The sequence below is a fragment of the Castor canadensis genome, chromosome 7 (assembly GCF_047511655.1).
Source record: "Castor canadensis chromosome 7, mCasCan1.hap1v2, whole genome shotgun sequence".
NCBI classification, from domain to species: domain Eukaryota; kingdom Metazoa; phylum Chordata; class Mammalia; order Rodentia; family Castoridae; genus Castor; species Castor canadensis.
The window spans coordinates 69,009,871-69,037,389 of record NC_133392.1 but is presented as its reverse complement, the minus strand read 5'-3'; the positions used below and the strand labels follow the sequence as shown (position 1 = coordinate 69,037,389).

The following is a 27,519-nucleotide window of genomic DNA, read 5'->3' as shown; positions in this document are numbered from 1 at the left end:
AACTGAGAGGGCAGCCAAGGCCTACAGTTCAAATTAAATATTAGCTCATATTGCTTCTAGACTTGAAGCTAATGTACCCAAAAGAAATTTACAAAGGGACAGCAATGTTGAAATATTTTAAGTACAAACAGGAAAGGTCTTGTGTGCTGACAGTGACAGTGCTTTTTTATCTAAAGTCCCAGATTGGCTCCTCATTTGCCCATCCCTCCCATTGACCTTTTCCTATCTGATGTTCAGTAGTCTTGTGCCTAAGCAATTTAGCTCCCTCTTTATTAAATACCTTTGATAAATATGCTTATGTAAAATCCCTCACATGATAATGATGTCATTTCAATGTCATTTTAATTCCCTGGAAGAATTATGCCATCACTGCTGACCAAATAGCAAAACTCAAGATTTGGAGCACTAGAATTTATACCAGAAAAAAATTTCAATATTTATATAAGAAACATAGAGGAGTTTTGTCACCAGAATTGTTAGCTAGGGCTCTTGCTTCCTGCCTTTTACTTCTCACAGTCCAACTTTGATGTGCAAGTTTTTGCCTTTTGCATTCTAGTGAGAACTGGTTTCACTATCCATTCTCACTCTGCGATCTGAGCTCCCCATTGTTCTGAGGATGTGAGAATGCAGTAGGTCAGAGGGAGGAGGAGAGGGAGAGGTGAGATGCTGCTAGTTAAGATATTATCCTTTTTCTACTTTTCTTGAATAAAGCAGAAATAATATAGAAGTTATGTGAATGTTTATTTATCACCTGGAAGCTTTGGGAAACTTAAATAATTTTCCTATAATGAATCTGTGTCTTGGAAGTCCTTTTCCAAAAAAAAAAAAAAAAAAAAGTTTTTCATTACCTGCCCAGGTACTTTTATTTTTTTAAATACCTTGCTTGTTAATTTGTCTGGGGGCCTCTTAAAGAAGTTAAGAGTTTAGGTGATTTCTGTTAGCAGAAAAAAGTGGACCAAAAGCTTTTTCTCTAAAATGAGTCTGTTGTATAACATCCCAGCTGGTTCAGAGTACAGGTGCACTCCTGCTCTACCCTGAGGTGGGGGAACGAGCCCAATCAAGATAAGATGTAGGGGGAGGAGAGAGTGCTCAATAGCAAAGCTGCACAGTGTTGCAACCTTAGCCTAAACCATATCCCTGGGAAAGAGTTTCTTGCTGCCTGTCTGTATCTCTGAGTAATACAGGTCCTCCCCCACCCAAAAAAACTGGGATGTTAATCCTGGAATAACCAGAGATCAGCTAGAGAGTTGAAGGAAGTGCCAGAGGAGGTTGGGTTCTGCAGAATCTATAAGGCCTTCTTCACTTTAGACCAGATGCTTAGCACTTGGAACATGAGAGCTGAGAATTGAAATTCCTCAAGGTAAAAGACTCCCCTCCCAAGAAATGGACTCTTCCAATGTTCTCACATGATTATTCAGGCACTTTCACTTTTCCATATATAGGAGTCACTCAGGAGCAAGCACTGACCAGCCGGAGGGAGTGACACGTCTGTCTGTATTCCATCTACTCCCTCCTTGCAAGCCCATCCTCACCTTGCTCTCATGTGCTCACGAGCAGTTAGGAAGAAGTGATCCCCTGTGGCTCTGCCAAAGACAAGCCTCTTGGGTTTATAGGAAAAGAAAAAAAATAATAACTCAGGTAGTCACAGCATTGAAATTGTTACCTTGGAGAAGCGGAGTGGGAAAGTGTGAGACAATGAATGGACCTGTGGATGGCTTGTGTGACCATTCTCTAAGTGAAGAAGGAGCCTTCATGTTCACATCAGAATCTGTAGGAGAGGGACATCCTGGTAAGTAGGTTGTACTGGACTGATTAACAAAGCCATCTTTCCCCACCTATGCCCAGGGAGTTACTTTTACTAGAATGTGGACTAGTTATTATCAGGGATCTCTTGTAGAAACACTATGAAAGAGTTTTGCAAAACAGTCACACATTTTAAAGCCAAAAGTCCCTGCTGCCGCACCCCATCAGCACCTCAGCATGGTGGGGCCAAGAGAACAAGAGTCTGGTTAGCTAAGAATATGTTACATGCAAAGTGTATCATTAGGTCTCAATGGTTATTGTTTTTTTTTTTATTTGATTTTGAGTAAAGCTTTAGTCTATTATCAGTGAGGTATTTGTCAACAGAGAAACAAACACCCCATTGCTGAATTCTCCTACACCAGAAAGATAAAAATTCATGTTTATTTTTCAACTCCTAAGAAAACCAACAATGGGCTTCTTAAGCCCACTGAGTGGTAGATAGAAAATTTGAAAGTCTGTAAGGATGTCCAGAATGACCTCTTAGGAATTATCTATCTGAAGAGCTATCTTGATGACTTTGACAAACTCTAGCCTGTTTTTCCCCCAGCTATGCATTTCCCTACACTAAATAGGACGTGTGAGCACATCCAGATAAGTCTGAAAATAGATTCTAGAGCTACTGATGGGTAGGCCTGAAGTGGCCACCATATATTTATTTCAGGAACTCTTAGGAGGCCTTCATTGGTAGGCAGCGGCTATGGACTCAATCAAACCTGGATTTATAACCAGAATCTGCCATTAGCAGGAGGATGGATAGAAAAACTCAAACATGTTTTCTAGCCATTTCTGAAGGAAAAATTAGAAAGTTCACCTTTAATGGCAGATTAATTAATGTCTTTAATTATAGAACTTCAAATCTGCTTTTGAAAGGTGAACTTCTTGGTTCTGGATTTGGATTCTTAACATAAAAACTAATGAATCTGAGAACAGACTCCTTGGGTTTTGAACACTGAGATGTAATACCCATAAATAGTGATCACTTTTATTTCTTCATTTGTGAGTATTCACAGTTTATATAACTCCAAAGAGGAGTGGATTTGTCTACAGTGCTGTTCAGGTATTTCCATGTTAGACCATGTAGGGACTTTAAGGCAAATAGTAGAAGACAAGGTCAAATCCCAGCTCATGTTGAACCCTTATCTGTCACAATTTGATCCAGCTACTAGGACACCTGGCTTTTGGGAGACTGAATGACCCGGGGGAAAATCTGAGAGCTGCTTAAGGAAATGTTCTGGAAAAAAAAAAAGCAATGATGTGTAGGTGCTAATGGGATTCTCATGGGTGGCACCATGAACTTGGGCGTGATGTTTTATGTTCAATGCATTGCGTTTTATGGAACGTGTGGTGCAATGCAGCTGTTTTTCCCATCTGATTTTACAACTTAGCTGCTGCTTTTACTGATGTTATTAAGGATTTTAACTTCTATTTCTAGGACTTTTCTAGACGTTGGATTAAAGGGAACAGGTTGAAGAATGAGGTACTTTTAATTAGAAAAGAGAAAGGGGATTGCTTTCACAGCTGATTTGAAATGTATTTCCTTCTTTTAGGGAATTATATGATTTTTATAAAATACATGCCATCCAAAATTAGAAAGTAATGAGAATAAATAAAAATTTCAACAGATTTTTCATTTCTTATACTTAAGAAAGTTTCCTCTTTGATAGGTAGATTTGATATGTAAACTGACAAAATATTGAATTATTTTAAACTTTCAGTTTGCCACACCTATTATTTGTATAATACTCACCCATGGTTGTTCTTATCAGATAAGATCTGTGACCAGATCAGTGATGCAGTGCTGGATGCCCACCTCAAGCAAGACCCCAATGCCAAGGTGGCCTGCGGTAAGAGATGTGATCCCTTCCTACTGGAGGCACTAGTGGGCTGGGCTGACAAGTTCATAGTGGACCTAAGATTGCAGAGTCATATTCCTTAGTTCCAATATCCTCTGGTTTGGAGGGGATTTCTTTATTATGTGACTTTCCCTATGTTGAATCAGGGAGGAAGAACATATCTAACCATGAAACAAATGGGTCATTATCTCCAGCAAGAATTTGGCTCTCCCTGACCCTTGGTCCTGCTGGGAGGGGGGCGGGGAGGGGGGCCTTTCAGAGTTCTTAGATGAATCCTCCAGATGAGATGAAAGAGCTTGAAACAATGCTAGCTACCTAGCTGGTCTTGATCTGCAGCCTTTTTTCAGGTACCTTTGATGGCTATGCAGATGTCTGACTCCTCCCATTTCCTTCCCTAGCTCATGGAATGACTTAGGTGTTGAAATGATTTATACCTCCCATTTCATGGCAGCAGAGGGCAGCAGTTTCATCAATTGTCCATAACTAACCCAATCGTTTTCCAAAGAGACACTGAACAAAAGCACTAAGCCCTGGTCCTCACCTGTTTCCTTCATTGTTTCCTGGAGGACCATGAAGCCTGAAGAGTTTCACTGGTATTTGTAGGATAAGTTCTTCAACAGCAACCTTATTCCTGGGCTGAATGACTTGGGACACAGCAGAGCCAAGGACTCTAGAGCCCAGAGGGTCCAGTCCAGCCCACTCACTTCACTGATAGGGTCATAGTGCTGACTGTGCCAGAGCCTGACGAAGGACATGGAGCAGTGGGCCAAGCACAGAGACCAGAGCCCACTGTCCTCATGTCAGTACTGTGTGCTATCCACTGCATAGACCCATTCTTTGCTGTCTGGTGGCATCCTAGCCCCTGTGTTGAATACTTCAGAGCCCATGCCCCTCTGAAGGTAGTGTGTACCTTCACATCTTCATAAATAGCTCAAGAGAAGATTGCAGGATCTTGATCCCTCAATCAAGATCCTATTGCCTACAGCCTGCAGTGGAGTTCTGGAATGGGGGGTGGGGGCAGGGGAAGCTCACATACTTTCACTGTGACAGCTACGTACAACCACTGTCTCATTTAAATCCATACAGCATGTTATTAACCTCATGAAAGAGTTGAGGAAACTGAAACTTGAGTTCAGTAAGTGGTCAAGGATCACAGAAGTAGTAAGGACTTGGCATAAAACTCAAGTGTAACTGGTTATTTCCAAAGCATCCCTCTCCAGGAGGCTTTTGAAGATGCTCAGTTCTTAGTACTGGAATTACATGTTTTACTGGCACTATCAGACTGGGATCTGTTCCTTATAAAGTCTTCTTCTCTACATTGTGAGAACTTCAGATACTTGAGTTTCCCTCTGCTGGCACATGGCTATAACCACCCCTCCTTCCCTTACAGAGACAGTGTGCAAGACAGGCATGGTGCTACTGTGTGGAGAGATCACCTCGGTGGCCATGGTGGACTACCAGCGGGTAGTGAGAGACACCATCAAGCACATTGGCTATGATGATTCTGCCAAGGGTGAGGGCAGGCCCTGGGTCTGGAAAGCATATAGGTCTGCTGAGAGAGCCCCTGGCCCCTGCTGAGTCCAATCAGCCTTCAGCACGATGGCAGTTCAGATCATGCTAGGATAAACAGCATCCCTAGATCCATCTGTCAGGTTCCAGGGGTCAAAGGCTCTGGCCAAAGTATGGCAGCCTGCAGTTGGAAACCAGCACATGCCTATCACAATTGATGGGTCTCGTTTAAGGTTCTGTCCTCTTGGTGCTGGGAGAGGCTCTGGAAGAGAAAAAAGCCCCTAATTAAGGGAGCTGCCTTCTACTGGGAACACGGTCTCTGCCAGGTACTGGTGCTAGTCTCTGTATGCATGGTCTCATTCCATCATTCCAGAAACTCTGGTATACTTCTTATGCAGACAAAGAGATGGAGGTTTAGAGAGGTAAACCATTTATCTATGATACCACAATCAGTGAGACGCCACCAGGTTTGGGACTCTATGCTGTCCACTAAACTACACTGCTTCCCATGATAGACATAGAGAAAGAGAACTCAGTACAGCACTGGGATTGATAACAGGTGAAAAGGACAGTCTGGTTTTGTTGGCAGGGGGTATGGGTGGGGAGGCCAAGACTTAGGAAAGAGGTACAGGCCAGCCTAGCAGAAAACTGAGGAAAAGCACCACTAACCAGGCAGAGTGAGAGTAAGGAAGAACTGAAGGAAGGCCTTGAAGCTGATTCCAGCATCTATGCCTGGGTAGGTCAGAAAGTAGCACCATTTGAAAGCAGAACAGCTGTGTCAAAGGACCCAAGGTAGCATGAGGACCTGTGCACAGTGACATTCCATGAGAACTTCAAGGGCCCCTTATCTACACTGACTTCCTAGGTAGAACTCTGGCCCCAGTTCTTAAAGATTCCAACATAGCTTCTGGAAGGAGATATTCAGGCAATTCCTATTTTAAAGAAAATTCCTTTTGGATCTCTGTTGGCTCAATTCCTGGAAGGCACTGTGAAAGGCATAGCGACCTTAGGCAATGACAAGAAAATCCACTTCCAGACCAATGTTCCAAAACTGATACCTGTAAACTAAACTAACAAGAAGCAGCGTGACTGTTGGGAGCGCTCATTTCTGCCTCTGTCATACATTGGTTGCTCAGGGTGACCTGTGACATCTTTGTGAGTTGGGGAAGCAGAGATGCCTGTACCCTACATTTATAAGTGAGAGGATGCGTGGTGATGTAGAAACTCAATCCTGTCACAGTGTGATCTGGCCCAAAGCACACATGAGCAATTAAAGTCACTCAAATGCATAAAACTTTATTTTGGGGGTGAGGGGTTATGTGTTAAGAATCACTGGGAGAAGAAGTGAACACAAGTTAATTTTCCCAGTCAAGACATGAAGAATTCATAGAAGAAACTCATTGCCCCAGAGCAGCAACATCTTAGGAGGTTATAACATAGAGCCCATCCCCCTGCTCTAACACAGCAAGCCAATTTGTTTATATACATTTAGACCTTATTCAAAAGCAAAACTTGTTCTGCATTAGGTAGCTGAGAAATTTTTCAGGAGCTAATGTCCCCTAGAAAGGGAGAAGTGAAAGACGGCCCAGTTCTTGCCGAATTGTGCCCACTTATCTGGGTTTCCTCTTCCAAAGCTTGTGGGTGGCCTGTGCCAAAGGGAGTCTCTCGGGATGGTTCATATACATGGTATTTATTGGGTGTATTGAATACTGGGGTTAGGCACACACACATGGGTTTCTGAATGATGGTGTTGCAAAGGCCCTTGACTTTCACCCACTCTAGGGATTTTCATACATGGGTCTGGAGACTTGCTCTTGAGAACCTAAAGAGACAAAGCCACAAATCACCTGCCTGCTAGTCAGCCAGAACAGCTGCAGAGCTAACTGGTTTTTATGTCCCAGTTTTGTGTTGCATATATATTTTTACCAAGGTGGAATTAAACACAGTAAAGTGTACCTGGGGTTTGAACTCAAGGCCTCAAGCTTGCTAGGCAGGTGCTCTACCACTTAAGTCAGCCTTCAGCCATTTTTTGCGTAGTTATTTTTCTGATAGGGTTTTGCTTTTCTTGCCTGGGCCCACCTGGACTGCAGTCCTCCTGCTTCATGCCTCCCACATAGCTGGGTTAACAGGCTTGCACCATCATGACCAACTATTGTTGAGATGGAGTCTTACAAACTTTTTTGCCATGGCTGTCCTCAAACCACAATCCTCTTGAGCTCCACCTCCTGATTATCGAGGATTACAGGCATGAGCTGCCATACCTAGCTGAGAATTTTTTTTTTGAAAGAGCACCACATGAACTGGGGCATGGCTCAAGTGGCAGCGTACCTGTCTAGCAAGTTCAAGGCCTTGAGTTCAACATGTAGTACCACCAAAAAAAACAAGAGTTCCACATGATTATAGGGAAGGATACATGGCCTTTCCACACCATCCTGGGCCTAGACGACCTCAGCCAGTTAGAAACCAACTACCCTGACACTAAATGCCATGACAGGATCTGAGCAACTCCCCAGGAAGCTCCCAGCTCTGTCTATCTGACCATGTCCCCACTCGGACTTGCTTTCCCTTCCGTCCAGGCTTTGACTTCAAGACCTGCAATGTGTTAGTAGCTTTGGAGCAGCAGTCCTTGGATATTGCCCAATGTGTCCATCTAGACAGAAATGAGGAGGATGTTGGTGCAGGAGATCAGGTATCTCAACCGTGTGTGTGGCAACTGTGTGGGGACATCATGCCAGTGTAGTCTGTCTTGGACCAGTCTATGGCCCAAGGCGGAGGAGCTAGCTGGGAAATTCATGAGAAATGGATTGATCATGCTGTTGGGTAGAGCCGTCATCCTAGCATGGGAGCCTGGGAGAAGCATGCCTGCAGTCAGTTGCACGCCCCTGCTTCAAGACGTTCATACTTTGGAGTATGGCCAGGTTGTGGAAGGCTGTGGTTGCTAATGCTTGACGTGAGCTTAGCTCCCCTTCTACAGCTGGGGAGATAAGGGATGAGGTCTTCCCCTTCCACAATGCTCAGTGCAGTGTGCCCTGTAAATGTTGAAACACAGAACAATGTTAGATTTGGAGAAAGCTGTTGTCCTGTTGGTCTAAGATAGCTGTTACCTAGTCTGCCCTGATGTTCGGCTACAGGGTTTGATGTTCGGCTATGCCACCGATGAAACAGAAGAATGCATGCCCCTCACCATCATCCTTGCTCACAAACTCAATGCCCGGATGGCGGACCTGAGGCGCTCAGGTGTCCTGCCCTGGCTGAGGCCTGACTCCAAGACTCAGGTGAGCTGCTCCCTTGGCCTCCTACAGGGATCTCACAAAAACTGTTAAGCACCCTGGATCTTCTTGATCTCTGCCATTTTTAAGATCAAAATGTTTGGTTTAGGCACTTGATGAATTATCTATTTCAAAAAGAATTATTCATTTGAAAACTCTTTCAGTCTAGATGTACCTCCCACCCTTACACCCACCATATTTAATTATAAAAAATTTTTAGAATGCAGAAAGTTGCAAGAACAATTCTAGATCTTTTTTCCTTTGTTAACATATATAGACTACATTGATTTTCCCAACTCCTGCCAGACTTATTTCTATACCAGTTTCAGACATGGTGGTCCCTGCCTTTATGTATGCGCAGATATCCCCATCTTGAACACGCTGTCTGTGCTCTGTTTTCCCACTGTGGCCCTTTGACTTGCCTTTGCTTCTCATTAAAAGGCTTTACCTTTGCTATGTTCAGTTCCAACCCCGTGGGCCCTGACCTCCCGACTTCCCACAGTGTTGAAATCCATCCTGAATTCCCTATTTGAAGGCCACTGGTGATGCAAGCATTAGCACACATGGACAACTCCTGCCACCTTCACTCCCCACACTGCTCTCTGTTTAAGCCCGATGGCCCTTTGCCAGTGGCCGCCTGCCCTGGCTCCTCTTCCACATTCTGATATGTGATGTCCCAAGGTCTTGCAGCTCTTCCCCCATGTGCTTTCTCCCTCTGTTCACGCTTGTGGATCCCATTTTCCCCTTCATACTCAGCTCCTAAATCTGCCACATGCAAGGCAGAGGCTGCATATTAGCTGCACCTGGGACAAGGAAGTATGTTTGTGGCCCAAAGAGACCCCCCTCTTTGCGATGTCTTGCACTATCCACATAACCCCGAAGGTGGAAGGTAGGGGGTCACCAGCAACTCTCAGATGTTGGTTGTGGGGCAGAAGAGCTAATATATGTAGATTATGGTGATACCAAAAGAAAGGGCACAGAAATATGGTGGGCCCAGCCCAACCTGCTCTGGAATGGTTTTACAATTTAAAAACAGAGCGGAAAGACACAGAAAAGGAAATCCTTAAACAGATGGGAGGAAGCCAGTGGGGTTCACTGAGTTTTCCTTTCTCTCGGGTCAAACAGAGGAATGGAATGATCACCTGTCAGACCCAACTGCAAGGAAGGGCCTCCATCATTTTGCTTGGATAAGGAAGGAAGGAAGGGACAAAGGGGTCTCTGAGAGTTCTCCTTCCTGTCACTAAATTCTCTTAAGATGCCATGATGGATGTCTGCATAGGTATGAGGCTGGCCTTACCCCACTGCCACAGGGAGCCATAAGCCATCTCAAGTCGGAGGGTGTGGGCTACTGATGTTGCTCTGTGCAGACCCCTCAGCCAGGCATTGGGTAGCCCAGTGCCCTCCCTGAGTGACCTCTGTGCCAGGGGCACTGTGAGCAGAGAAAGCAGGCCTCCTCTGGCCCCTGTTTGTGAAGGATTTTCATCATCTGCCATGTGGACTGTGAACAGGATGAGTCTTTCCACCTGAACAAATTATTACTGCTGATATGGAGAATTGGGTGGCAGTACGATGGCTATTTTTGTACCAGGTCAGAGCTTTGTTTTCCATGGTGTATTTTTTCCCATATCTTGCTGACATGATGAGATAAGAGCAGAGCTCTGGCCTTTTGCTCTGCCCCCCTAGTTCTGCAGTTCTACAAGGATACAACATGGGGTTGCCAGATGGGGATAAAGTAACCCAGGGAGCAGTGGAGCCAAGCCAGGCAGGGGCAGTTCCTCAGTACTGAACCTCCTCCAGATACTCCATGAGGCCCCCTATGGTCTTAGAGCCTGCCACAAATCTCTTCTCTTGGGATCCCTGCCCCAACTCCAGTTCCCTCTCCTGAGCCCCCCAGTATGGTCAACCCAGCATTTAAGGGTTAGTCTTAGGTGACAGTGTGCATCTGTTCATCTCACTAGGTTCAGGCAGCAAGTGACCAGGGCTCCTTTTTCTCCCTTCATCTGGATCCCACCCCATTGTTCTTTGAACCAACAGGACATAGAGCTGGAATCTGATACAGACCCAGCATTTGATGGATGTCTGAGGGGCCTTGGGTAGGCAGAGATCTTGGTGTAGAACAGCCCCAGGGAGCTGCTACTTGCTGTCCTGTGATCCTGACAAGGTCTGGAGTAGAGCAGTCTGTGCCTGCTGGCCAGTGTCCCTAACAGGGTATCTGGCATAGATGCGCTCCCAAAGTTACCACATACCCCTCAAGCTCTCTGAGCACATTTTCACTTGACCTTAGGAAGCATCAGCCCATAGCCTAGCCCATGACTCGGGGTCTTAAGTGGTAACCTTCTGGTGGACAGAGCCCCAGCTATCAGGCCACAGATCTCTAGGTAAGACCTCAGCTTTTACACGTGATCTTGACCAAGGCATTTGCCTTCTGGATCCTCAGCTTGGTTGTCTGTAGAATGGGGTAGTAACAGCCTCTAAACCTTGGCGTGGCTTCCAAGCATAGGAAGCATGCCCAACCCAATGCTGATCTCGCTTCCCACCTTATCTGCCATCCTTACCACCTCCTCCCACTCACTGTGCAAACCCAGGGGGCCCAGGCTTCTTTTCTTTGTCACCAAAGGAACAGTCTGTAACATCAGGCCTCTGGACTCAGTGATGTGACAGAGTCTCTGTCCTCTGCTACAGTGGGAGTGGTGTAAGATTTTGGATCAGGCTGAGCAAGGTTTGGCTCTTTGGCCTTTCACAAACTGGTTTATGACATCAGACAAGTTGTTCACTCCCCTTGACTTTGTTTTTCTCATTTGTAAAGTGGGGAATAATTGGCAGAGATCAGGAGGATTAGGGTTCGAGGCCAGCCTGAGAAAACAGTTAGCAAGACACCATCTCAACCAATAAACTGGACGTGGTGGTGCAAACCTGTAATCCCAGCTATGTGAGAGGCTGTAGGTATCAGGTTTGTAGTCTGAGGGTAGCCCCAGGCAAAAATGTAATACTATCTGAAAAATAAAGCAAAAAAGGATTAGGGGTGTGACTCAAGTGGTAGAACATCTGCCTAGCAAGTGTGAAAACCTAAGTTCAAACCCCAGTACCACCAAAAAGGGCGATTATAACGCCTCCCTCTTAAACAGTAGTTGATAACACACAGGAGGGGCACAGAACCGGCCACAGTAGAAACGAAGTTTGGATACAGGCTAGGTTTTCACGGGCAGACACCCTCACACTAGGGGCATTCTGTTCTTTCTTTTGGCAAAACACCCAGGTGCTGGCAGTCCAGAGCTTGCTGCCTTTCTACCTCAGCTACCCTGACCAGGTGTCCTCGCACCCTGTCCCTACAGCAGGCAAGTCCACAGGCCCCATACATGTGTAGGGTTCCTCCACTGAGAGTGTTGGGGCCACCCGCCAGGCTCCTCCCTTCTGTCTCAGAGGCTCTGGATGACAACAAAAATGCCCCTGGCCAAAGCCAGGGTTACTTCACGGCCTAGGGCCATGATACCCCTGCCCATTTCAGTAACAGGTGGTTAATGAAGTCCTGTACTCACTGCCAGGAGCAGGGGCACTTTGACCCAAGGCCATGGAGGGTGAAAGAAGGGCGTTGGCACCTAGCAGCCTCTAGGGTAGAAGGGGAGGAGCCTGGTTGGTCACAGGTGAAAAAGGCAAGACTCCAAGCAGCACTCATTGTGATCACCCCAGGGAATAGCTGTGCCTTATGCCCAGTCATCCCATAATCATGGGCAAGTTTTCAAAGGTAAAAATGTGTCATATTAACTTTCTGAAGGCCCTCTGAGGACAAGAGTCCCCACTGGCCCCCTCCTGGGGATCTGTGACCAGCAGCAATGTGTCTCGGCTCAGGCCTCGGCCTCACAGTGTCTCCCCTGCCCTTCTGATGGACAGGTGACAGTTCAGTATATGCAGGACAACGGTGCAGTCATCCCAGTGCGTATCCACACCATCGTCATCTCCGTGCAGCACAATGAAGATATAACACTGAAGGCCATGCGCGAGGCCCTGAAGGAGCAGGTGATCAAGGCCGTGGTGCCAGCCAAGTACCTGGATGAAGACACCATCTACCACCTGCAGCCCAGTGGGCGGTTTGTCATCGGAGGTCCCCAGGTGTGTCCTTGTCTCTGAATGGGCCCAGTTGCTGGGGCTGCCTATGTCTCAGAGGACATAGAAAGCAAGAGACAGCTCTAAGTGGCTCAGGCCAGTTTAGCCATGGACTAAATGTGAAATCTGTCAATCTTGGCCTTTGTACATTGGATGCACTCTGTGGGGTCTGTGCGGTACATGAAGAAGTGGTGACAGACTCTTAGGAGTCTCCCACTTAGTGCCACCTGGCCCTCCCACTCTAGCCATCATTGATGACATCATGACAGTCACAGCTACCACCATCTTTCCCTGCTCAGGCTCTCATCACAGCAGTGCTTGATGGTGGCTCACCCTCCCCTGGTGGCACCTGCTAGGTATTTGCCATGGCTGCCTCCAGCTCTTTTGGGCACCACAGCAGATCAGGGGTTTTATGGGAGCAATATCTGCTTCCCCTTTCATCTGTATGCACACCAGATGGAGGAGGTGATGGCTGGCACCTCTGAGAGGCAGCCCAGAGCACCGCAGCTGTGTTGTCACAAGGTTGAGCCCCCATAATGGGCTCTGTGAGCAAGTGTGGAGTGTGGAGACTCAGGGTAAAAGGAAGGTCAAGGTTATTGTTTTCCTGCAGGACATCTCAAAGTCTAGACATATTGTGAATCTCTACAAGGGGAGGCTCGGGTAAGCAGACTCTCCCCAAACCATTTAATATAGAGCGCCCAGCACTTCAAATGAATCTTCACTGACCGATGTTGCACAGAGCAACTGAGGAGGTTCACAGCCTGGCATTTGCTGGTGGTACCAGCCATGCCACAGCTTGGGGCTGTACCTATTGCAATGCAATTCCTACTGTAAGTTATTTTTCCTTGTGATTGCTGTGACTCTAGATGGTCTCTGTCCATCTTCTGCACTTCCCAATGAAGCTTTGACAGCTCACCTGGTTTCTGAGGCTTGTCAGTAACAGAACTGCAATGAAAGCTGAAAGCTCGGGTTTTGTGGCTGATTCCTTTGAAAAGCTTTGGGGCATTCTCTCTGAGGGCTTCAGCCCCTCCAGTCACTCAAGGGCTCTGGTTTTCATTCTCCTCTGTTTCCTTCCCTCTGCAGGGAGATGCAGGAGTCACTGGCCGTAAGATTATTGTAGACACCTATGGCGGCTGGGGGGCTCACGGTGGTGGGGCCTTCTCCGGTAAGGACTACACCAAAGTGGATCGCTCAGCAGCTTATGCTGCCCGCTGGGTGGCTAAGTCCCTGGTGAAGGCAGGACTCTGCCGGAGAGTGCTTGTCCAGGTAGGTCACTCCCTTCCACCCTCACTCTATCTTCCTGTCCCTGCTGAAGGCCCAGGCCTATCTCCTCCTGAAATAAGGAGATGTTGACCTGGTGGGAAAGCCACATAATTGTCCATGGTTACCGCTCTGCGTATATTGTTTTGGGCACTGTGGCCAGCCCCTGGAAGGCTGGTGGGGAGAACAAGTGTTCAGGAAGAGGAGCATGTGCAGAAACGGTGCTCCGCAAAGGCATCAGGGCAGGTGGGCAGACGAGGTGGAGGTCCTGTTGGATAGGAGAATCATGGTCCCGGACGTCCCTGCCCAGAGCCAGAGGGGTCTCTGAGTGGGCTTCAGTCCCTGAGCTTGGCCTTTCTGGAAGGTATCCTATGCCATTGGTGTGGCAGAGCCACTTTCCATCTCCATCTTCACCTACGGGACCTCAAAGAAGACAGAGCGGGAGCTGCTAGAGGTGGTGAATAAGAACTTCGACCTCCGGCCAGGTGTCATTGTCAGGTAAAAAAATGACATCAGGATGCTATCACGTAGGACCTTGCCCCTCCCTGTCCAGATGGACAGCTCAAGTGGAGGGAACCAGTCTCTTATAACAGAAGTCTCAAGCACTTGGTTCAGCCCTGTGTGCCCCAGCACAGATGTCTGGTTTTCAGGTTGAAGGAGGCCATGTGAGATCCCCACTGGATCACCATACACTAACTCCAGTGGGGCATCTTTGAGCAACTAGGGGAATCTTAAGAGGCTAGGAAGCCAGTAGTCAAATCCATTCCCACGTGTTCTCATGACATCCCTGTTATTTGGAGGTTGGCCATGAGGACATGGACACCAGGCCGGTGGAATGGACTGGAGTGGAGAAAGCCCCATAGGGCAGATGTCAGATCCTGGTCTCTGGTGCATGTGTGAACTGAGCTGTTTGAACCCCCGAGCTTCTGTTTCCTAAGCTCCACAGCAGGACTGTGCCGTGCATAGATAAGATACGCGTGCGGGCGGTGAAGCCCTGCACAGGGTTGCCCCTAGAGTCTTTCATTTGCTCCTGTGCATAAAGTGCAGAGGAAGAAACCCTGCTGCTTTTCCATTTTAAATGACCTTTACTTCTGCTGAACATGCAGGGATTTGGATTTGAAGAAGCCTATCTACCAGAAGACCGCATGCTATGGCCATTTCGGAAGAAGCGAGTTTCCCTGGGAAGTCCCCAAGAAGCTCGTGTTTTAGAGCTGGTGGGAGCTGGGGCTGGCCCTGTCCCAGGTGTTCCTCTTCTCCAGGATCCCAGCTTACCCCACCCTTAGGCCAAAGCCAGGTCCCTCTGTTTTCACCCCATCCAGTAATCACCATAAATGGCAGGCAGCAGGAAGCTTCCTGGTGCTGGGGGCCAGGGCTTCTTACAAGGATTGTCACAGTGTTCCCCTGTCTGTCCTGCAGACCAGGCAACGTTGATTTAGTTGAAAAGCTACCCTGGCAGGAACGAAGTCCCTCACTTGTCTCCCCTCACAGTCTGGCCCTCCCCCACATATGTGCCCAGGTTAGTGTATCATAGACTCCAAAGTTCCTGTGGACCTGAGCACAGTGGCTTCCTTCAAAGCTTTGGCCAGCACCCCTGAGCCAGCGCCTTTGAAAGGTACCTTCCAGGCTGGGTATCTGCCGGGGTAACATAGCTGGTGTCTCCTGGGTACCTGCAGTGTATATGTGACTGCTATTTAGTGACTGATCTCAAGTCTCCTTCACCACAGCATCATGAGGTGGTGCCTTTTATTATTCCCATCAACAAATGGGAGAAACTGGGGCAGAGAGAGTCTAAGTAGCTTTCACAAAGTTCTACAGCCACATGTGTCAGGGCCTAGTAAATCTAGAGCTTTGATTGTGTAGCCTGTAGATCCTCGTCCCATACCAAAAATAGACCTAATTAATGACAAAGTGAGTTAAGAGAGGCTGGGGGCTCTGTCCCGAAGGGGTCAGGCTCACTGGGAATTAGGAGATTAACCCATCAGCACTCAGCAAGCCCTGGACAGTGCTATACAAATTCGGGATGAGCCTAAGAACTGTTGAGTTGCCTCACTTGTTCTATACCTGGGCATTCTGACCTGTCAGTCTGGACTGGAATTTAGAATTAAGAAGCAACCTATGATCCCATCCCCCACCACTCAGAGACATGCAAAGGTTTGGTGTTTTGGACCGCTGTGATATGTGGTACTAGTCATGTCCTCTCCCACCTGGGCATCCTAAGAGCAGGGACAACAGCTTGCCCTAACACAGGTGGCTGGCCCTCAGACAGGCTCCTGTGTGCTTCAAGTCTTTCTCCTTCTCTGGCCTTTGTGCCCTCTGTAGTCTGAGTACTGCTGGAGTAAGTGGGAGGGCTCCTATATGCCCCGCCCAGAGAAGCCAGTTCTCAGGCCCAGACACCTAGTGTGACCAAAGCACAGGGCTGGCCTCATGATGGTAGACAAGTTGCCTAAGATGTCATGAGGAGATTCTGCCTCTACCAGGTGGCTTTTGGGATATAGGTGTGTTCTTGAAGGGCCTGAGTGGTCTCTGACCCATCAGGATCCTAGAAGCTACGCACTCCTCTGCCTTTCCATCATGGCTGGCTCCACTTGCCCCACCCATTCTCCACCTCTACCTCACACAGCAGACCTGCACCTTTTCCCCAGCTCCCAGGGATGTGGGCTAGGGAAGGGGCCTCTATGGCTTCTTTCTAGGGCACACAGCACTGGTTCTGGCCAAGAGAGGTAGCCTAGGCAGCCTCCCTTAGGGAGAAGATGCCTTGTATCTGTGCCTAAAGCTTCACCAAGGAAAGGAAACTGCAGGAGGGAAAAATAATAAAAAACAACCAAGCTCCAATTTCTATCAAACTCTGTGACTTTGTCTCCAGCACCAGAGGGAGGGCCAGATGTATAGGTGGCCTTCTTTCTCTAACCTGAGCTATATTCAAAATGGAAATTCAGAATTTTCTATATTCCCTACTCCCTTAGAGAAATGAGATCTGTCTTGTCAACACTGTTCATACAAAACTAAAGTCTTTGTTAATAGTTTTTGCTGGATCGGTGAATAAAAAATTCAAGAAGCAACTACACTGCTTAGTTTTTGTTTGCAAAACCCCAGAAATGCCTGGCTGTGAAGCAATACCTGACTCCCCCCACACACACCCCACACCCACCTTTGAGAAAGTTGTCTATCCTCTGGGTTACCCCAACTGGACCTGTGTGGGGAACTCCACTCCCATGGACTGAGGTTTTCTCATCCACCAGATCCTGTGTTGTCACTGCATTGCTGTAGTTGCTCCATGACCCTCTGAAGTAGAGACCTGAGACAGCTGGGGATGTGAGAAGGGCATTGTGATAGCCAGTAGCTTCTTAGTCTCAGAGCATTTTCTTGACTTTATGGTCAGCCTGTCTGTCTTATTCTACCCCTTCATTCAGGCCATATCTGTTGAATGCCTGAATAAGTGATTGAAAGTTGTATGCAGTGAGTGGGTGAAAGGGAGTGGCCTGCAGTGAATAAATGATTTCAGGGGCGCAGCCTGCAATGAATGAATAATTCAAGGGCTGTGGTCTGCAGGGAGTGAATGGTTTCTGAGGTGTGGTCAGCAGTGAATGAGTGAAGGGTGTGGGTGGGCATCGCTGATCCAAGACTTTCTGCAGGCACTCATTATTTCCCTTTCACATTTCCCACATTTTCAGCTGGGAGGAGAATAACCAAGTGACCCTTTACTAGAAGACTGTCCCTGCATGGAGCCCTGGAGGCTTTGCTGGAGCAGAAGGGGAGCTGGGACTTCTGCAGTTTCCTATAAGCAGGTGGTGGAGGGGTGTCTGCTCTGGGGCACATGGGCATAGGCTGAGGTGAGTTCTGTGTGCCTCCTCCCAGCCCTTACTCCATGAAGACCTGACCTGGGTTCCAGGAAGGACAGAGATAAAGCAAAGGTCAAAGACAGGTCTCAGAGTCTTGTGTGAGAGAGACTCTGTGCCCAGAGAAGCCATACGGGGATTGCAATGTGATATTTGCATTACAGAAAGTCACACACATTTTGCAAGAACACGGAAGCAGCAAGACCTTATCTGTGGGCAAAAAAAAGGCAAAATATGCACTGAAAGCAAGAAAAGAGGACAACTTTTGAGTCATGGAGTCCTCAAGTGTCAAAATATCAGTGAAATGTGGAAGGGCAAAGGTGGTTAGGAGGGAGAGACTGGTAGGGATAGGACTCTAGAGGTGGGGATGTACTTAGGAATCCAGTGACAACTGTTTCTGAGCTGTTTGAGGAATGATGCTATGAGTTACGAGATGTGAGACCTGGGAAGGTCCAGAGAATTCAGCCGTGTGGAGTTTATTGGTGGTATAGAAAATGGCAGAATTTATTTAAAAATGTAAATATGATAGTGTTCCTAATCATTGAGTACACCTAAATCCATTCAGAACACAAAATCTGTGCCTAGGCTGTCACTACTCTGATGCCCACCCAGTGCCCATCTCCACCCTCAATCTGGGACCAACTCCACCGCCCCACTTCAGACTCCGGGGTTTCTTTGGTTTCCCCCAACAGGCCAGGCTCATTCCTGCCTCAGGACCTTTGCTTGAGACATTCATCCATCTCATCCTGTGGGTCTCAGATGAAATTTCTGCTTCTGGAAAGCGCATTTCTTGATCACCTCTCTTTTCTACTCCATTGTTAGTGTCCTGTTTAGTGTTTAACACCATGTGCCAAAATATATCCCATTATTTAACCCCTTGGAGCCCACTGCCCTCACTTAACTCCTTCCATCTGCCCACCTCCCTCCTTTTCTTCACACGGTGGCTCCCTGAATCCTTCCAGCTTCAGTCTAGAAATCTCCCTTCAGAAAGGTACTCCATAGGAGCCTCTGTAAATTATGCTCAATGCCATCTTTATCTGCTACTAGAATATCAAAGGTGGGAGTTATTTTTTAAGTAATTAAAAAAATTACTGGGGATTGAACTCAGGACTTCCTAGCAAGTGCTCTACCACTGGAACCATGCCTCCAGTACTTTCGCTTTTAGTTTATTTTTCAGATAGGGTCTCATGCTTTTTTCTGGACTGGCCTCAACCATGATCATTCTATTTCTGCCTCCCACATAGCTGGATTTACAGGCACGCACCACCACGCCTGGCTTAATAACTCAGTATTTTTATTAATTATTAATCATGATGCCATGGCAATAATAATAATAATAATAACATACACTGAAAATGATGTATCAACCCAAAAAGGATTTTTTTTTTGTTTTTCCCAACTTTACAAAGGTATAATGGACAAACGAAATTGTATATATTCGAGGTGGTCAATGAGATAATTTGCTATGCAGATACGTGATGGCCACGATCGAGTTTATCAACATAGTCATCAGCACAGTCTCCCTAAGGAGCTGCTTATAGCCATCAGTCCTGGCTTGTTTAGGCCTGTTGCCCCGACAGGCCTTGGCACTCCCAGTGTCCAGCCTTCTCTGCATCATTTGCCATGCTGTTCCTGGCTCCAGTGTGGGGTCTGCACAGAGTGGTGCTCCATGTAGCACAGGCTACCTCAGAGAATAAACTCGAGAAGGGTCCGTTTCTCATGCCTCTCTTAGCAACAAGGTATGAGGATGATGCTCACTCTCTGATTGGTCCTTCCAGGCTCAGGTGTTCAGAAGTGTACATTACAAGCATTCCAAAGAGGGTTTTTGTTGTTGCTGCTATTTTTCATAGCACCGATTAAAGGGATAGCGCTGAGGGCTGGGGGTGTGACTCGAGTAGTAGAGTACCTAGGCAGGGCAAGACCCTGAGTTTGAACCCTGGTACTAACAAACAGGAAAAAAAAAAAAAGGTAGCGCTGTGACTGTGATGACTATACTACGATCACTCAGCATTTTCTAAATGATAGTGAAATAAAGAGGTATTTTAGAGTGGGTAGTGGATGGAGGTACTATTCTGAGGGAGACAGGGTTGATCGTTATGTTCCAGCCAAAGAATAAAAGAAAGACTCTTGAGAGTCCTGGATGATGAAATGCCCTCCTTCCCGCCCACTGTCTCATTGCATGTTGCTACCCTCCCTATAAAAGTCCTTTCATATACTTGATTTCCACAAGATGGGGTTTTCTTTTGTGGGGGTGGGAGGGAGGAAAGGCAACAACCCACCCATCTTCTCCTCAGGCCACTCCTGAAGTAAGCCCAATTTCCTTCTTACCAACTCTTGTCTCCTGGGTATTGGCTTTTGAAAGATGAGCTCTGATGGATTGCTGGGTCCAATCATACTGCCTTTCTACCACATCCCCAAGAGGAAGAAATAAGGAAAGGGGCCTGTGTTCTGAGGTTTGGTTCTTTTCTGGCCCAAATGCAGAAGAATGTGTGGAGATGAACAACCAATGGGAAGAAGGAAGCAGCCCAAGGGAACAGGGGAGTTTACAACCCAGAAGACCCCATCAGTGGTGCTATGGGATATCCCCTACAATATGGGAAGTCGTGTGGACTCATCTGATGTGACCATCAGAGAGCAGGGTGAAACTCAGAGTTCATAAGGGAAATAAATTGTTGTCTTAATTCAAGCTACTATCACAAGATAGCATAAACTGGGTGGCTTATAAACAACACAAACTTACTTCTCACAGTTCCAGAACCTGAAAGTCTGAGATCAGAGAGCCAGCATGATTGTTTTGGGTGAGGATCTTCTTCCCATTGAAGGCCTGGGACTTCTTATGTGCTCAGATGATGGTAAAAGAGCAAAAGAGCTCTGTGGAGTCTTTTATCAGAGCATAAATCCCACTCAGGAAGAGGCTGCTGGCGGCCTAATCACTTCCCAAAGATCCCTCCTCCTGGGGGTTAGGATTTCAAGATGTGAATCTTGGAGGCATGTGGGGGACACAAGCAATGCAGTTCATACCCCTTGCCAAATTTGGTTTTATAAGCATACACCCTTTACACATTAAGAGAAGAAAACACAAAGATCAAAGATAAGTGATAATAAAAAAAATTGCAGTGTCAAATTGAATGAGCCACACACAGATAAAAAAGAAGGCAACAAAAACCTCAGTAGGAAATGTACAAAATATAAACAAGTAAATGAATGTAAACAAATGCAATAAAAGTGGAAAAGCCAGGAGAAACAAAAGTCACTAAACTAGAGCTGGAAGGGTAGCTCTCTTGGTAGAGCACCTGCCTAGCAAGCATGAAGCCCTGAGTTCAAACCCCAGTACTGCAAGAAAAAAAATTGTTGAACTGAATTTATATTTCAATAAATAAAAATTTTTTAAAAGTAAAACAACTTTCTTGACAAACAGATGGCAAAAAATAGAAGAAAGGAAGGAGAAAAAAGTTGACAAAACTATAAGGAAATGAACATCCCTAAGCACAGTTAATGGGGTGTAACTTGATACAAACTTTCTGGAGGGAAGTTTGGTTCTTTCTTCTGTTAATGTGAATGTCACACTTGCATGATTTCCTCATGGGGTCAGACATGGTATTCCAACCTGTAGGTCACTTGGCAGAGCTCTAGCCCTTGGGCAGCAGGAGGGCAAGGTTGGTGTGTGCCTGATGGGAGGAAAAGAGGCTATCTGGAAAGCCCACATCTGCTCTTGGTCACTGAAGGTCAGGGCGCCCCTTCTGTCCCTTCAGGCTGTTCACAGAAGCCCTCCAGGAAACCCTGGGACCCAGCATCAGGCTGAAAGGAGCTGCCACAGCTTCTGACATGATCACACAGCCTGAGAGAACAGAAATTTCCTACCACCAAGGCTGTTTAGGTCCACAGTCATAGATGAGGAAACTGAGGCTTAGGCACATGAGGACTTTTCTAAGTGAAGAGGGGAGGGCAGGGACAGGGGCAGCAGTCCCCTGCACTTCACTGGATAGGGCACTCCTGAGGGACTATTCCCAGGACTCTGCATTCCTGGGATCCATCCAACCTCTCCTTCAGGTCTGCAGCAGCAGGGACTGCCCTTGACTCTCAACTTTGCCCTGGCTTTGTAGGGGCCCCTCTGGGAAGAGTTTGGGGGCTGACTTGCACACTGTCCCTGTCCCCTGGGCCCACTGCCTGCTCTTAACACCAAGTGAGGTGGGATCGGGTGCAGTGAGGCCTAGGGGTGAACTTAGGGTTGTTTCATCTTCATACCAGGACTCAGAGAAACCCTGCCACATCCTCAGGGGCCAGCCTTGCACTGTCCCCTCCTTCTGAGCTACTCCCAACATCTGTTACTTGTATTCCCCTCAATATCTTTGGTTTTCTGCTCTTTCTCTTCTTTAGTTGTAAATTTTCGCCTCTCTCTTTTAAAAATTCACTTTGTAATTGGCTCTTGCGTTTTGGGCATGGAAACTTTTAGGTATTCTGAGCTCTAAGATATTTTGATTTGTTTCTCATTTCTACATCTCTTTTTGCACTCCTAACTTTCTGAGCTGCATGTTGGTTTTGGTGGCTTCTTGATGCAAAATTTACTTCTGAGGGTGTTTTAAAATTTCACCTTTCTTGCTTTTTTTGGTTTGTTTGTTTCAGCTTTTTACTTGTTCTAGTTTTACTGCCAAGTAATTGCAGACATGGGGGCAGGGGGGAGAAATGAACCAAGACTTGTATGCACATATGAATAATAAAAGAAAAAGAAAAAAAAAGTAATTGCAGACAAAATTTCCATTGTTAGTATTTTTTTAAAAACTGAGATTTTCATTGTAGTCCAAAGTGGTAATTTTTAATAAACATTCTGTGCCCTATCAAAGTGTAGATGTGCATTTATTTGAATTTGTTGAATATTTAAAATTATATAATATATTCATATATACATATATATATTTGCAATATTGGGGCTTCAACTCAGGGCCTTGCGCTTACTAGGCACACACTCTACCACTGAGCCACATTCCCAGCTCCTTTTACTTTAGTTATTTTTTTGAATAGAGTCTCTCATTTATTTTCCAGGCTGACTTCAACCACCGTCTTCCTATTTACACCTCCTGAGTAGCTGGAATGATTGGCGCATGCCCACACCAGATTTTTGCTTGTTTGTTTAAATCAAGAACATTTTGATACTTTATTAAAAATATTTTGAGTAGAGGAGAAAAAGTTTATAAAGTTCTCCAGCACAAATCCCTGTAATATATAAAGCCTCATGCTCACCAGAAGACCCATCCTTTTGCTTACAAGGACAAAGTAACTTCCTGAATGTAAAACTTTAAAAAGATATATTAATAGGTTTCTAAACTTGAAAAAAAAAAACCTTTTTCTCTTAATCAGGAGAAAATTAATTTTTCCAGAACTGTATCTAAGTTATGAAAAGCAGTTACTGACTTGTCACTTACGTATTCTAAGTATTTAAGTCTCAAAGAAATGTCATATTAAGTGGTTTTAGGCGCCATACAATATCAATACAATAGTTGGCATTTAGAAGTGTCACCATCTTATTCCTATCTTATAAATCTCATTAACCTAGTTTGCTAAGAATAATCTCATCCAAGTTTGGAAGTGTTCTTGGGGAAGCTGTTACACACAGATTTTTTTATTGGTTGAGGTGGGGTCTTGCTAATTGTATCCCACGGCTGGCCTCGAACCCACAATCTTCCTGATCTCTGCCTCCCAAGTAACTGGGATTACGGGTTTGAGCCACCATGCCTGGTCACTTACATTTTTAATTATACAATTCAGATATTCCTGTGGACAAGGATTTTAAACAACTTATAAGAGAGGAGAACAAAGAGGAATGTGTGAATTCTAAGAAGTGGCTGATGATGGCTTTATGCCTCCTTCACTAAACACATTTTCTTTCTACAAGGAGCTTCAAGTGTATGATTTGACCATTTTGTGACTTGACTGTTGCTGTCCTCCCACCCTCTCTTCAACCTGGTTGACTAGGAAGTTTTGGTTCTGGTCAGAACCCAGTGATTCCAGTGTTGTGGCTCAGCTAGTCATGGTGGCCTCAGAGTCCCTGCATCAGCCTGGGGAATGAGGGAGATGCTTCAACCTTCCAAGCCTTTATGTCTGTGATCCCAGAAGTCACCTTGATAGACTTGGAGAAGTGTCTCAGAGTTTCAGGGAAGAATCTCAGGTATGTGAGACCAAATCTCGCTCTCTCCAGGTCTCAATAGGACATGGGAAGAGCATCACGGTGGATGGTTCTCTGGTTTTGGACAGACTTGTTCAACCAGTGACAAAAGACATCCCATGTTCTAGGCTATTTTAGTGAAATGGAAGCTGTACTCAAGCTTCACTCTAGCACAGAGGAAGGCAAAAGACATTACCTCCAAAATTAATGACTTTGAAAATCAACTAAAAGCAAGTGGAGTTAGAGGGTTTATATAGTCTTCCTATAATAAAACTGTTTGGATCTTGAATGTCCCCAAAAGTCTCCTCTGTGATGGCTTCGTCTCCAGCCAGTGGTGCTATTGGGAGGTAATAGAACTTAGGAGGTAGGGTTAGTAGGAGGAAGTTAGATTCTGGACCACACTCCCAGCTGGGTCCCCAGCCTCTTCCTCTCTCTCTCTCTCTCTCTCTCTCTCTCTCTCTCTCTCTCTCTCTCTCTCTCTCTCTCTCTTTCTTGGATTCCATGAGGTAAGCAGTTTTGTTCCACCAGACACTCTCTACAGTGATATTTTTGTCTTGCCACAGATCCAAAAAACTGGAGTCAAGTGCCTATGGACTAAACCTCTGGAACTGTGAGTCAAAATAAATTTCCCTCCTTATAAATTAATCATCTCAAGGACTTTGCTATGGATGGAGAGCTGACTAACCCAGAATGAGTTCTTCTCTCAGAGCCAAATCCTGTTCCTTCAACCAAAAGCTCATGACCTTTGGTTGAGAGTGCAGGAGACTGAGCAGAGCCTCGTCACCTCCAGATGGAGAAGTGGACTAAGACAGAGAGAACAGAAATAGCCATGAAACCCAATCTTCTAGACATGGATCCTCACGTGGCCGATGACACAGTGCAGCATCCATCCAGGAGAATTTGCATGGGATGCAGCCTCCTCTGAGATGCAGGCTTCACTCTGCTCCCACCCCAGCTTCCAGGCACCCCACCTCTTCTCCATTCCCAATGCCTGTTGGCAGTCAGCCCATAAGTGGAGTTCACTCACCCCTCCTGCAGGGGCACCCCTGAGCTGGCCTCCACAAAGGAGTCACTGTCCTCCCCATTTGAAAACTAGAAATGAGTCACCACCTGGCTCACTGAGCCTCCATATGACTCTTGGTCCAAAGCACGAGTCACCATAATGCTGTATGTAATTTCTTACTTTTCTTTAAGTTTGACTGGTTGTTTTTGGCGGGGGGGGGGGGTGATGTGTTTTTTGGTTTGGTTTTTGGTTTTTGTGGTACTGGGGTTTGAACTCAAAGACTTGTGCTTGCTAAGAAGTATTCTTCTACTTGAGTCATGCTTCTAGCCCTTCTTGCTTTAGGTTATTTTTCAGATAGGGTCGCTTGCTATTTTCCAGGGGCCAACCTTGGACTACAATCTTTCTACTTATGCTTCCCTTGTGGCAGGGATTACAGAAACAAACCTCCATGCTTAGCTTGTTTGTTGAGATGGGTTCTCACTAATCTTTTTCCCAAGCTGACATTTAACCATGATCCAATCTCTGCCTCCCTAGAAGCTAGGATTACAGGCCGCTGCACCGAGATCTTCATGTGTGTTTTTGAGTTATCAAAAGGTGTTTTTAGCTTTTTTAAAAAGCCTTTTTATAAACTTCTAGATCTGACAAACACTTTTGGAAAAATGACAGGATACAAAATCAACATACAAAAATCAGTGGCTTTTTTATATACCAACAATGAGCAAGCTTAGAAAAAAACTAGGAAAACAATCCCATTCACAATACCCTCAAAAAAGTACCTAGGTATAAACTTAACAAAGGAGGTGAAAGACCTCTACAATGAAAACTATGAAACCTTGAAGAAAGAAATTGAAGACACCAGAAGATGGAAATACCTCTGATGTCCACTGATCAGCAGAATTAATGTTGTAAAAATGGCTACACTACTAAAAGCAGCCTACAGATTCAGTGAAATGCCCATCAAAGTCCTAATGTCCTACTTTGTGGAAATAGAAAAATCAATCCTAAAATTCATATGGAAAAATAAAGGACCCTGAATAGCAAAAGTAATCCTAAGCAAAAAGAGCAATGCTGGCATTATCACAACACCAGACCTCAAATTATACTACATAGTCATAGTAGAAAAACCAGCATGGCGCTAGCAAAAAAGAGACACGGAGAACAATGGGACAGAATAGAAGACCCAGAAATAAACCCACAACTACAGCCATCTGGTTTTTGACAAAGGAGCCAGAAACATACACTGGAGAAAAGACAGCCTCTTCAATATACAGCACTGGGAAAACTGGGTATCTACCCGCAGAAGACTAAAACTAGACCCCTCTCTCACCAGGTACACAAATCAACTCCAGATGGATCAAATGGAAAGACCTTAATGTAAGACCTGAAACTTTGAAACCACTACAGGAAGACATAGGGAAAACACTGGAAGATATAGGCCTATGTAATTATTTGCTGAATAGGACTCCAACTGCCCAGAAAATAAGAACAGGAATAGAAAAATGGGATTGCATCAAATTTTTCGGCATATCGGGACAATAATTACCAGAATCAAGAGTCAACTTACAAAATGGAAAAAAGTCTTTGTCAGCTATTCAACAGATAAATCTTTAATATCCAGAATATATAAAGAGCTCAAAAAATTAAACAGCAAAACAAATAATGTAATTAATAAATGGGCAAATAAATTGAACAGTTCTCAGAAGAAGAGCAAATGGCTAATAAGCACACAAAGAAATGTTCACATTCTCAGCCATAAAGGAAAGTCAAATCAAACTCACTGAGATTCCATCTCACTTCAGTCCTATTGGGTATAATCAAGAAAAAACAAACAACAACAAATGCTGGGGAGGATGCAGGGCAAAAGGACCCTCATGCAGTGCTGGTGGGAATGTAATCTAGTGCAACCACTATGGAAATCAGCATGGAGTTTCTCAAAAAACTAAAAATAGACCTACCTTATGACCCTGCCATACCACTCTTGGGCATATATGTGAAGGAGTGTAAACCAATATACAAGAGACACTTGCAAACCAATGCTTATTGCTGCTCTATTCACTATAGCCAAGCTGTGGAATCAGCTGATGTGTCCAACAACTGATGAATGAATAAACAAAATTTATATGGTATATGAATATATATTATATATATTCAGCCAAAAAAGAAAAGAGAAATCATGTCATTTTCAGGAAAATGGAAGGAACTGGAAATCATCGCTGAGCATGATAAGCCAAGCTCAAAAAGCCAAATATCTCACGTTTTTGCTCATCTATGGAATCTAGACCAAAAATGACAATGACGACAGTGGTGTGGTGGTGGTAGTAATGGACCATAACTATATCTAGCCCATATAGAGGGAATCAGAAGAGGGGAAGGAAGAAAGAAAGGATACTGAGGAGCGAAGAGGATTGAAGTATGATATATATTAATATATACCTATGAAGATAGTGTAAGGAAACCCACAAAACACTGCTGTTTGGAAACTTGTTCAGGGTACGCTGTACAGATGAGATGTGTGGAATTACCACAGTGGAACTCCTGGTGCTGCCAATGTATACTAATTAACAAGTAAAATTAAAGAAAAACTTCTAAAGGTAAGTGTACTTTTCCTCAAATTGTATCTCAACAGTATTATAAATTTGCAGATGGCACTTAATAAATTGTGCACATTCAACTTACTATATTATGATCTCTAGAACACACAGGGAGTTACTTTTAATTCAACAAC

General features: G+C 45.4%; 1 protein-coding gene across 1 annotated transcript; it reads left to right on the top strand.

The window, feature by feature from the left end:
- Positions 1-1,442: 1,442 nt before the first annotated feature.
- On the top strand, positions 1,443-16,859 carry Mat1a (methionine adenosyltransferase 1A). The gene is made up of 9 exons (XM_020153773.2): positions 1,443-1,789; positions 3,570-3,647; positions 5,047-5,169; positions 7,742-7,854; positions 8,297-8,440; positions 12,323-12,541; positions 13,619-13,801; positions 14,160-14,293; positions 14,902-16,859. Exons 1-9 carry the CDS (start codon positions 1,696-1,698, stop codon positions 15,002-15,004), a joined length of 1,191 nt encoding a protein of 396 aa, XP_020009362.1. The 5' UTR covers positions 1,443-1,695; the 3' UTR covers positions 15,005-16,859.
- The last annotated feature ends 10,660 nt before the right edge of the window (positions 16,860-27,519 follow it).

Bases quoted from the DNA above. Each gene is read 5' to 3' on its own strand.
- Mat1a (XM_020153773.2), top strand. From the start codon at position 1,696: ATGAATGGACCTGTGGATGGCTTGTGTGACCATTCTCTAAGTGAAGAA. The intron at 3,648-5,046 runs GTAAGAGATGTG...CTTCCCTTACAG, and splicing joins CAATGCCAAGGTGGCCTGCG to AGACAGTGTGCAAGACAGGC. The intron at 8,441-12,322 runs GTGAGCTGCTCC...TCTGATGGACAG, and splicing joins GGCCTGACTCCAAGACTCAG to GTGACAGTTCAGTATATGCA.